This window comes from Chrysoperla carnea, chromosome 5, assembly GCF_905475395.1.
Source record: "Chrysoperla carnea chromosome 5, inChrCarn1.1, whole genome shotgun sequence".
Taxonomy (NCBI): domain Eukaryota; kingdom Metazoa; phylum Arthropoda; class Insecta; order Neuroptera; family Chrysopidae; genus Chrysoperla; species Chrysoperla carnea.
Genome location: NC_058341.1, coordinates 71,451,310 through 71,464,403, shown reverse-complemented (window position 1 = coordinate 71,464,403; position 13,094 = coordinate 71,451,310). Strand labels below are relative to the sequence as shown.

Sequence of the window (13,094 nt, the reverse complement as noted above, 5' to 3'; positions counted from 1 at the left end):
ATCAATACAACACATTTATTATAATCTAATTTAATAATTATACAATAATATGTAGATGAAGTGTTTTAATTTAGGGTCGTTTTTGTTTCTTTGGTCAAATCAATATTAATTTAAAAAAAAAAAATGTTTTCTAAGTTACCAGTGTTTTGAACTTGATTTGATAATATTCTTGTTTCCATTGTTTTAATGTATTGTGAAGAATCTTTGATGATCCTTCCAAACTTGGACACTATGCTCCGCATGGCAGTATTTTTGAGTGTCAGTTAATCCATTTTGAATTATTATAACGTTTACCCACAGCATTTTAATATTTTGTATATTTTTCCAAAGTATACAATTTTCTGTGGTATAAACTTTTTAGGTTAATTAATTTTTGATACCTTTAAACATAACAAATATCACTAACTGTGGTCACATTTTGTTTGAATGTATTATTTTGTACATTTTATTTATTTTTTTTTGAAAACAGTGGAAGCATGGGTTGTCACTTCAATTTTAAAAATACTACGCATATTTTTCTTTGGTTTGACATTTGATGTTCATAGATGTATTTTAAAAAGAAAATAATAGACTTATATATATATTTATTGGCAAATTTATCCTTAAAGTATTATACGAGAGTTTATTGTAAAATGATAGTAAATTTTCTACTGTAATAAAGATAGATTTTTTTTATGTAGTGATAATAAACTATTGTAATAATAGTATTTATATTTGTAATAGTAGTTTTGATGTAATAATAGTAAGACTGTTTAATTCAGATTTTTGAAGTTATTAAATGAGACTGAACTTTTTATGATATTTTTTTTTTATCTTTCCCTGATTGACAGGATTTCAGGAACGCATAGACAGCCTAAAACGATCTACTTAATTCAAGGGCCCAGCATCTTTCCATATTTTTGAGTTTTTAAATATATTTTCACTTTCTAATAAAATCCTTTTATGTAATATAATTTTATTATATTTTTAAATTTTATTTTCAATTCCAATTTAATTAAAAGTTAACAAATTGTTATAATTTAAAAACATCCTGAATACGACGATCAATAATAGAAGTAATCAACATTTAATTTAAACTGAACTGAAGGATTTCCAGTCGAATCCATTTCATAGGAGAACAACTAACAATTTTCGGACAAAATTAATTTTCCTAAAAGTGAAATTGGAGGTCACGACAAAATTGGCGATCCTGTCAGGATAATGCTACGTCTTAGTTAATGTTGAAAAACTTAAAAATTGCGATTTCCGAACATTACCAGCTTGGAAAAATACCAGATCAAGACGGTGCTTGCATAATAACATTCAAAAGGGGTTCAACAATAACAAAAACAACCAAAGTTTAAACAGTTCCAGACCAGTCTAGGTCTAGACGCAGCAAAGCCGAGCTAGTATCAAGGTAAGCGAATTGTTTATTTTGCTCCTGCTGTTAACTTTTTAAATAATTTTTATCCCATTCACAATTCACAATGTCCTCTCACCCATCACGAAATAATTATCCTCAACCAAAAATCTCTGAAGATGAGGATTCATTTGTCGATACCGAAAAAATTCCAATAGCGCACAAATTATTACATCGTATAATGACAATCCAGCCGAACTTTAAAATTTTTTACAAAATGCCGAAAATGCTTTAAATCTTTCACAAGATTCTCAAAAAGAGCCTTAACGTCTTTAATATTTTCTAAAGTATCTGCCGATGCAAAAAATAAACTAAAGGCCACAAACATTAAAACTTTTGCAAATCTAAAACAAAAATTAGAACAAATTTTTCAAATTACTGAAAGCTTTACATTCTAACATGAACAATTGGAAATATGTAAACTGAAACCGAATGTATCAATAAAAGAATTTTACTCTGTATTGAACGTCTATATTCTCGCATAATTCATAAAGTAAAAGAAAAAACTACTTCAAAATCCATGCTAATTGGAAAATTAGCATTAATCGAGGATTAATTAAGTAAACCTTAGAAGGTTTACACACCATTGTAAACCTGAAATATCCAACATTCTATTTCACAAAAATTGTAACTCAATCAATGAAGCGTTATCAATAGCAAGCGAAAGGGAAGCGTTCATTAACATGCAAAACCAACTTAGGAATACAAACTTAAATAATATACATTCAAATAATTCGCGAAAGTATTTTAAAATTTGTAGAAAAAATAATCATAATACTAAAGACTGCCGAAATGAAAATAATAGTTCACAATTTAATAATTCTTCTTCTGGAGAGGCATTACACGCTCAGATAGTCGAAATAATAATTTTAAATAATGTACTTATTGTAAATTTAAAGTGCCTAAAATTGACGAATGCCGAAAAAAACGTTTTAACGAAAATTTAAATAATTTAAATCCCAAAGTAGTTAACGCTAATAGTGGCTCAAATAATCCCAGTACTTCAGGTTAATCAAATAATTCCAATAACTATGTAAATCATTTTAACTACAAACCGCTCGGGTTAACGGAAGCCCCAACTACGAGCAAGTCAACAGAATGGACATCACTAAACTTCCAAATGCAATAATAAATGATAAAAAACTTTTATTTAATTCCGAACACTTTCGAAACAATCAACATAATTTCTAATTGACACAGGTGCTAGTGTTGGCTTATTAAAAATTAACAAATTAAATCTCAATCATAAAACTGAAATAAATAGTAATATTAGAATATCAATTGAAGGAATAACTGATGGAACAATTTCATCATTTGGACTTGTATCACTCTACCTGACTAAAAACGGTCACAAATTTCATCATTTTTTTCATTTAGTGGATAGTGACACTGTAACATATGACAGAATTTTAGGTATAGATTTTCTAACGAAACATAATGCTGTAATTAATTTATAAAACTTATTCAATTTCTTTAGATCCCGTGCAAATTTTTAATAAAAAAATCGAACCATCTAGGAAAGATGAAATTTTAAAACTATTACGTACGGACAAATTAAAGAAAAATCTTAACTAACCGAAGTAATTATTGAATACAATCCAATTGTAAAATTAGAAAAAGATATACCAGGGTGCACAAATAAAATTGAAAATGAAATTAAATTGACTGATGAGAGTGCAATTACAAATGAAATCTATCCTCTACCCAAACAATTACGTGAAGAAGCACAAAGACAAATTGACGAATTACTTAAAAATAATATTATTCGCAAAAGTAAAAGTCCATATAATTCTCCTGTTTGGATTGTAGATAAAAACTAATATCGTATGGTAATTGACTAAAGGATGCTTAAGCAAAAAAAAAAAAACATGCCGAATATTTACCCACTTCCACGAATTGGCGAAATACTATCAAATTTAGGACGAAACAAGTATTTCTCGGCTCTCTAAAGTCCGAGGATATTCCCAAGACAGCCTCCACCGTTGGTCACGGTCATTTCGAATTCCTTCGAATGCCATTTGGTTTGGTAAACGCTCCAGCGACTTTCCAAAGTCTTAAGGTGCAATTTCATGCTGACGCTTGACGCTGGTTGAGAGCGTCAAATCTAGTCACGTGGTCCGATTTCGACTAGAGCGCCATCTTTAATAATTCTAGCGTCAAAGCTAAACATTGTTTAGCTTTTTACACTGAGTACTTTCGTAAACTTTGATCTGTCTTCAAATTCAAATCTCTCTAACAAATCTTATAACTATTAGACAATTATTTTTATAAATATTGTGACAAGTGATTACTTGTACAGCGATTTCAAGTATAAGCTTGAATATATTCAAGAGTTTGCTTTAAGAGTTTGTTATTTAAGAGTTTGTTTATGGTTATAAACCTAATTTCTTTATTTTGTTAAAACCGTAATGGATGAAGAGGTGAGTTATTAATTCTTAAATTCAAAGAATTTAAGCTTGACATTTCCTTAATAAATAATGATCATTTTTTTTTATTATTTAGACAATAGAAGTTGTGTACACATGTGGTATATGTGAAACAATTGTTACCGACTACAATTCGCATTCATGCGTGGAAGGTTATAATAAAATTTTTGTGGACAATAATAATTATTTTTATCCTGTATTGGGTAAGTTATATCTAAGTGACATGAAACAATAAGAGAATAAAATGTAAAAATGTATTTTTAGATGATGGAAAAACCATCGTTCGTCGATCTGCTTGTGAAGATGGTGGGGAACAAGTTGTTTGCGATGATGCAAGCAATAATAAATTCTTAGAGTCTCCGGCAAAGAAAATCAAGAGAAGTCAGCTTAAACAAGTAAATCAGCAGAAGAAGTTAAGCGACGATGAAGTTGAGATTCTCCTGATGGCTGTTGAAGATAGAATTCCTTTATGGAATTTTGAGATTCCAATAGAGGAACGCAGCAGAGAAAAAATAGCTGCTTTGTGGCAAGAGGTATCAGCTGAATTAAATGGTACTGTACTGAAAATACTAAACTATTTATTTTCTTTTCATCATGCTAGTGAGTAATTGCGTTAATAAACCTATTGAATTTAATAAATTGCAGATGTTATCAGCGCCGAGAATGCAAAAACAAAATTCAAAAGTCTTCGTGACACGTATAGAAAAATAGTCAGAGCAGAACATCGGGCTAGTGGCTCAGCGAGAATTACTCCAAAAGAAAATTGGAAATTCTACCAACGTTGTGAGTTTTTGCGAGATTCCTGTCTTTTAAAAAAGTAAGTATAATTAATTTTAAAATTATAACGAGAATTGATCATTCGATGTTAATAATATTGAGAAATTTTAGCACCAGCAGTAATGTCGAAAGCTCAAGTAACAACCAATTGGACGAAAATGAGAGTAACCAAATCAATTCTGACGCTTTTACTGACGATACCGATACTGCCGTGGAGGATAATATTTCTCATCTAAATCACAGCACACCAGGTACATGAAATAGATGAATAATAATAAAAAATAATAATAATAATACTAATAGTTTTAATTTTATACTAAATGTTTAGTCTCTAGTCAGTCCAGACGTAGCAGGAATAAAGGAAATGAGTCTCAAGACAGCTCATCAATACAAGCTATAAACCGTCTTGTTGATGTTATGTCAAAAGAAAATCCGCCATTAGTATTACCCGAAAAACCTACAATGGATTTAATTGACCATTTATTGAGTGGGGCTGCTGAACAAATAAGGAAATTTCCCGCAAATTATCACTTTGATGCATGCATGCAAGTTTTAAACTTGGTCCAAAAATATGGTCAGAAGTTTTCGGCCGAAAACTGATACAAGTTTTTTTTTTATAATTTTCATCGTAATAAATAAAAAGTGCAATGAAAAATTGTTTCAATTTATTCTTGTAAATAATTAATATAAAAATTAGTCTTTTTAAATATTTTGTACAATTTTTTTAAATGTTAATTTCTGTTGTATTGCCAGTGAACAGCTCCTTCTGAGTTAAAGTAGTCACAGAATTCTTCTCTAATTTGTGTAGCTATGCGACTGCTAAAATTGTTACCATAAGCTTTGTTGTCCTCTAGAGCGGAATCGCTGTTTTTTCTCCAAAGTCCAGGTACAAATCCATTTGGTCCATCATTATCTACCATTTCAGATGGAATGTAAGTATTATCATTATCAGATTTTCTAAGCCAATTGTGAAGAACTACTACTGCTTGAACAATCTTCACTGCGTTCTCAACAGTAGATTCTATTGGTTTTTTCAATATTCTCCATTGACTAACCAATATGCAAAAAGCATTTTCTATTGTTCTTCGAGCACGACTAAGCCGATAGTTGAAAATATGACGCTCTTGATTAAGACCACCTCTTCCAGGATATGGTCGCATTAAAAAACTAGTTAACTGAAAAGCTTCGTCACCAACTAATACATATGGTAAAGGCATGCCATCAACCGTTAGCAGCTCCGGTTTTGGAACATTCATCTCTCGTTTCTCAAACTTTTTACCCATTTCAGAGTCACGAAATATACCTCCGTCGCTGCGCCGACCATAAGCGCCAATATCCACAAAAGTAAAAGAATAGTTAGCATCACAAATAGCTAATAATACGATGCTGTGATGATATTTATAGTTAAAATATGATGAACCACCATTGTCTGGACACTGCAAGAAGTATTCATAAATATATAAATTGTTAGACGAGTATTGTAAGCAAAGAAATTAAACAATGTTTTACCTGTATTCTCACATGCTTTCCATCAATTGCACCAATGCAATGCGGAAATTGCCATTGTTCTTCAAAGCCATTTGCTATTTTGAGCCAGTCAGCAGTATTTAGTGGATATGGGAGTACTTTTTGTTTCAAAATATCCCAAATAATTTGACATGTTTCTTCTATTATCTTCACAGTTGTTGAGAAACCAACAAGGTATTGATAAGATATTGAACTTAAACAATCTCCCGTTGCTAAGTATCTAATAACAGAAGTTTAAATAAACATAATGATGAAATTAATTATTTATCATGAAAAATATTGTAAATAACTTTTACCTTAGTGTCAGTGCAAGTCGTGCTGATGGCGAGATAGTTTCTCTTACTACTTTTTTTTTGCAAATATAAGGACCAATTAAACACAACAATTCTTCAAACTGGGTTGATGACATTCTAAAATAGTTCTCAAATTTATCAGAGAACGAACTCAAAGTCGGAAATATCGCTTCAAAAAAGCCATGTTCACGCCGTAATTTAAATATAGGATGAATCCAGAACTGTTTTTTTGTATAAACTCTTTTTTTATTCTTCATTTCAGAAAACATTTCACTTAATAATAGAGCTGCTAAAATTCTTTTTCGCTTAATTGAAGCTATCTCTGCTTCGTAAATTTTTTTTTGGCATTCGTAAATCCATTTCTGATATTTGTTGGCACCAATCATTTTTTGATTTGTAATAAAATATCCAGCTACGTATAAATACTCAATCTTTACTAATAAAGTCACAGATTCTGTTTACGTTTTTTTGTTTTGACGCTTTCACGCAAGGTTATGAGGTTTGACGCTTGACGCTCGTTGATTTGACGCTAGAATTATTAAAGATGACGCTCTAGTCGAAATTGGACCACGTGACTAGATTTGACGCTCTCAACCAGCGTCAAGCGTCAGCATGAAATTGCACCTTTATGAATAAAATATTTCATGACCAAATTTTACACAAAAAAAATGTGTGTGTTATCTAGATGACCTGATTATTCTTCGAAAAGTCTAGACGAACACATCATATAGTTAAAATAACTTTATCCGGTATAAAATCACAAAAAGAAAAATTGAAAAAATTCTATTTAAACGAATCAAAAAACATTAAGCAAATTCAAAGTTTCCTAGGTTTAACTGGATACTGGAAAATTTATAAAGGATTACGGTGAAATAGTCAAGCTTTTAACCAAACTATTAAAGAAAAATCAAAAATTCATATTCGACGAATAATATAACAATTCGTTTGAAACCTTAATATCAAAGATTACTTCAGTACCAATTCTACAATACCCCGATGATAATAAAATGTTTTCAATTGCCACAGATGCTTCAAATCTGACTTACTAACACAATCGTATGACGGAGTAGATTTACCTATCGCATACTACTCTTACACATTAAACAAAGCCGGACAAATACTACTCTACTATAGAGAAGGAACGCCTTGCTATTATAAAAAATTTGCACCATTTCCATTATGGCCGCGAATGTTTGGTGAAAACTGATCACCGCCCATTAGTATAGCCAAATTTTGTTAAGGACCCTACTAGCAGGCTTGTACGTTGGAGACTAACACTTATGAACTAACAATACAATATAAATTACACACCGAGAAAAACAAATTATACGGCAGACACTTTAAGTAGCCCAATATTTGTTGCAATGATACATAAAGAAAAATCTTATGAAGATTTTCAAAAATTCAATAAAAAATCAAATCCAATAATGAGATTTAACCCTGGCTGCGATATAGCAACCATTATAAATTTAATAATACCATGTGCAAATGTTTAAATACTAACGAAAATTTAAAAACATTTATTTTAAACAATTTTACCTCAAATGAACTTAAAAATGCAAATCTTGGTCAAGTTCTAAGAAAAGAAAATGCTAATCAAAATATAATCTTAAAACACGAAAATTATAAAATAAACCCAAAATTTTTATATGAAGTAGTGGACGAAGTAGCACTTACATCACATGACTTCAACACTTTCATCGATTTAGAATTTATAGATAAATCAATTCAAACAAATTACCTAAATGACCTATTGTTATACCATTTTAATAATAATATCGAAAGTAAAATGTCGAAAATAAACACTAATCTACGCTCCTAGCTGAGGATGAAATACAAAATATACTACATAACGAACTAAATATCTCAAATGAAAAACAAAAAAAATGACATCGAAGTCATCGAAGTACCAGATGATACAGATACAGACAACACAGACCCAGACGAGGTAGTACCAAATGAAACACAACCAAATAATGCAGAACCAAGCGAGAATACTGTATCTGAGGAAGGAACACTACCGTTGTCCGTACAGACAAAGAAATGGATATAAATAAACAATTTATTTTAACCAAACAAGATCACCCAACGAAACATCTGCAAGCTTTTCCAATGTCAGATAGAAAAGCTGAAACAACAGCTACCTATTTTTGGAAATATGTTTGTATATTCGGATTTCCTAAGTCTATCCTCACGGATCAAGATCCGGTCTTCACCGGCGCACTAATAAAAGAAGTAAACAAATTATTCGACATAAAACAAAAATTGACTTCACCATATCATCCACAGAAAAATGGATCATTAGAAAGGACACATTCTTATATAGAAAATTATCTTCGAGTATACATTAACGCCGAAATGGATAATTGGGGTGAAATACTATACCTAGCAACATTTTCATACAACAGTCATAAAAATCGTTCTACAAACGAAACTCCATACACATTGGTATTCAGGATAGATCCACATAATCCCACTTCATTTTAGAAGAACGCAACCAGAAAAACCTATAAAAATCTATCAAAAAAAGTTCAAGACAAATTAAAACGAATAAGGACAGTTGCAGGAGAAAATTTAACCAAAAGTAAAGAAGTAAATAAATCCCAATATGACAAAAAACAAACGAAAAACGAACATTTAACGTAGGAGACGATGTATTAATTAAGGAAGGCCAAGCAGCCCCAGGAAAACTAAAAAACCGATTCAGAGCTCCTTTCAAAGTCATATAAAATCCATCACTATAAAAATGAAAAAATCAAACAAAACGTATCATGGAAATAATCTGAAACATTACGTTTCAGATGATGATCTTACTGCTATTAATTCTCCAGGCGACAACAGAACTACAGATGAAACAAATTGACAAATCGCCTGGATTATTCTTCAAACGCCTCGGAAAAGCAAAAAATATCTAACCAACATTTAACTCAACTAAACTTTATAAATACTACTACTTTCATTGAAAATTTAAACACAGCAACAACACGCTTTTACCATAAATCCTACACGTTATGTTCACTGATACCAAATAATCACTCCAACCCAGCAGCTTGTAAATTTCAACAAGAAAAAGCGGTCTAGGTGCGACCCGCAAGGTCTACATGACTAGCTTCCCAGTGGAAAGGATAAATGAGCCGTTTATTTTGAAAGTGACCTAACTCCGTTTTTCAATTTTCTGCCGGTTACCATGGTTACATGTACAACTTCATGTTATTTATCAGTGACGCACTTCAGATTGCTTATATTCAGAGAAAATACGATACATTTTTTACACATAAGTTTTCCGAATTAATTGAATAACTGAGCCGTGTAGTTTGAAAGTGGCCTAACTCCATTTATTGTCCAAGCTTTGGATAATAATGTAGAAATTTTAGATCATAAATTTTTAATATCAGGACATTCGTTTTTACCAAATGGTAGATATTTTGCCGTGGTAGAAATGTAAAAAAAAATAATTTACGGTACGTTCCCCAAGATTATTACAAGATTATTAAAAAGTGTCGGAAGGGTAATAATTTTATTCTCAATGAATTGAGACAGGAAGATTTTGTATCAACAAAATTATAAGAAGACGCAATTTTTAAAAGAGTAAAAAATTCTGATGGAGAATCAGTAAACTGGTTAAGAATATGTTGGATGCGTTTTGTCAGAAATGAACCATATAAAATTTTTTATAAGACATCCATGAATGAAAATGAAAATTTTAAAGTTCTGAATTTATTACCACGTCGGGGTAAACCAAAAAAGTTCGAAAATATTGTATTGGCACCATTGTATAAAAATATTAGGCAAGTTACAACAGCAAAATTTAAGGAAATGATGGACCTATTACGATACATACCACCAGAACATCATGATTTTTTCAAATGCCTTTCACACGCACAAAATGTAGATGAATAGTAAATTGTTTTGTAATAAATTTATGTTTGTAATTTTCTATGTTCTGTAATTAAAAAATGTTTTGAATCGCATAAATTATGTTTCCGAAGTGTTTTCAACATATCAAAACAAATTCCGTATTCTTTTTTTTCAATTTGAAACATCTTAAATTATGTTGAATGGACTTGGGCACCTTCAAATTTTATAATGAATCTGGCTGTTAATTTCGAAAGTGGCCCAATTCCATTCTTGATAAGAAAACGCACGTTATTTACTTAACAATTGCCACTATTTTAACAGGAACTTTAAATTTAACATCCTTAGATACGCTTAAGCAGTATGACTCCTTAGTATCTTCTACGTATATTTTTAAATTCATTGAAACACAAAACTTTCAATACTTCGATTTGAAGATAAATGGAGTAAGGCCACTTTCAAAATAAGCGGCTCAAATATCATATGTTTTAATTTAATTTTATTTTTTTGTAAAAGTTTTTTTTCATTTTTCCGTAGACCCCCCAGCGGGCCTTCGCCTCTTGCATCCCCCATGACGTTAAACTATATAAATGATACGTGATAATAGTGACAAAAATTATCACAAACAATATTATTCTACAACCAGAAATATCAATTCGAAATGTAACTGCGTACCTACAAATTCCACAAGTAAACACTTTAGAAGATGATTGTTGTAAATATCTTTTTAAAGAAGAAAAACTTAGTCCAGAACAACTAAAACCAATAAAATTAAGAAATTTGGATTTAAATACACGCAACACCAACTGAACAAAATGGATGAAAACTTGCAAACGCAATTAAATAAACTATTCATAATCAATTACGAAAACACAATTTATAAATGGTTATGTTATAATGGAAGCGGTATGGCATCAATAGTTTATCAATTCTTTATTACACATACAAATATGGACTCTTCAAAGTCCTCACCCTTTTGTCAAAAACCATCAACTGTTAACTCCCATGCAAAGAGAAAAATGGAGACACGTTAACTTTTATAATTTATAACTGCTTATTCGAAGAAAAAAGGAACAATCAAGTTTAACCATATGAAACCCAAATCATATACGAACCAAATACAGAAACTGTTCTTCTACAAGAAGACGGTCACCTTCAGAATCATCAAACAGTACTGGCCGGCGTCCAATCCGTCAAGTAAAACTTTAAGAATTTCCTCGTTCAAAAACTGCGTAAATTCTTTTAATGTTTGTGGTGCATCGGGTTTCTAACACAGATTCTCATAATAGTATAAACTTAATTATTTCACTTCACACAGAATTGCTGACTAACCATACTCCCCCACAATAATATACAGAATAAATTCATTTTATAATAAATTATTTCTCATGATTTCCTAATTTGAGTTAGTCTTTGAAAAAATTAAATTCTTGTTCAGTTATTTTCGATTTGTTAGTATGTTCAGAATAATTTATATCGTATTAATTGTTATAATCATTATTATATTGTAAAATTATCATTATTTAATTAAATACAAATATTTCAATTTAATAAATTGTTATAATTTAAAAACATCCTAAATACGGCGATCAATAATAGAAGTAATCAACATTTAATAAAATAAAAGTGAACATTTGAAAGCAAAGAAAAATTAACGTAACAATAAATCAAAGCTCCGTTTCTTGTGATTTTACATACCAAATTTTAGCAAATTTAATGTTCTATAACTTTGTAATGGACTATAGAACACAAAATAGACTTGAGTAACGAGGTATAAGCGAAAAACTGAAAGAAGTCCGTAAATTTTTGGGTTTTTGGCCCCCCCCCCTCCCTCAAGTTAGCACAGGGTCCTCGAGGTCGAAAACTTAGGATTGTTATCCTAGAGTACATCCAAGTAGTCTGTAGAAATTTCATTAAGTTCACAGTACTTTCCATGCATCTGCTGTAGTATGTACAATGTATCACAATCACGTACAACGATTAGATCAAAAACTACTAGACAGATTGAAACGCATTTTTTTTTATTTTGTAGCTAATATTATCAGGTTTTATTTATTTAAAAAATATTTAACCATATCATAGAATATTTAGTTGTTATTTTTACTAGAATGAAAAAATTAATTGAAAAATTACACACTTTTCTTAATATTCGGGCCGCGATCTTTATATAATAAATATATTAAATGGTATGTTTTTCTTTTGATTAGAGATGTCAATAGGAATTGATCGACACCCCAATCACTTAAATCGGTGCAACCGTTTTGAGTCCATAAATTTTTTAAATTATGCACCCGGCATTTTGGAAAAGGTCCGCCATCTTGAATTCCAGTAGTTTGTGGTTTGCAGCTTCCGATGAAAATATCGCCGTAAGCCCTAAGGCTAGTTTTTTTTTTTAAATATCAAAATTTTGATATATATCGAATATATATAAAAAATATCCGATTTTTTAATGTTTATAATAAATATCGGATATTTTCGAACCCTGGCTATAATCCAGTAAAACGGTGCACAAAAAGGGGTCGAAGTGGAAAGTTTTGGTGTAATTGTTTTGATTGGTTTAATATATGTTTTTTCTGGGTGCTGAATACGAAATCTGAAGTTGTCCAACAAAAATTGGCTCTTCAAATATGAGAAATCATCAAAAAACCACTAAAAATCATGTCTTTTGGGGGTTTTCAGCTTATAACTTGCAAAGCAAGCAATTTATGCAAAAAGTGTATAAGTAGTAAAATTAAAAAGTAGAGTAGAAAATTTCCTACAATTTATGTCTCATAATTTTTTCGTACGTCGTATGGTTTCACTCAAGAGAGTGCCGAA

The 13,094-nt window shown here is 30.6% G+C and overlaps 1 protein-coding gene across 1 annotated transcript; it reads right to left on the bottom strand.

The window, feature by feature from the left end:
- Positions 1-5,333: 5,333 nt before the first annotated feature.
- On the bottom strand, positions 5,334-6,568 carry LOC123301383 (protein ALP1-like). The gene is made up of 3 exons (XM_044884120.1): positions 6,426-6,568; positions 6,112-6,349; positions 5,334-6,038 (listed from the first exon to the last, which is right to left on the bottom strand). The coding sequence occupies exons 1-3, from the start codon at positions 6,536-6,538 to the stop codon at positions 5,334-5,336; spliced, it is 1,056 nt and encodes a 351-aa protein (XP_044740055.1). The 5' UTR covers positions 6,539-6,568.
- Between the last annotated feature and the right edge of the window lie 6,526 nt (positions 6,569-13,094).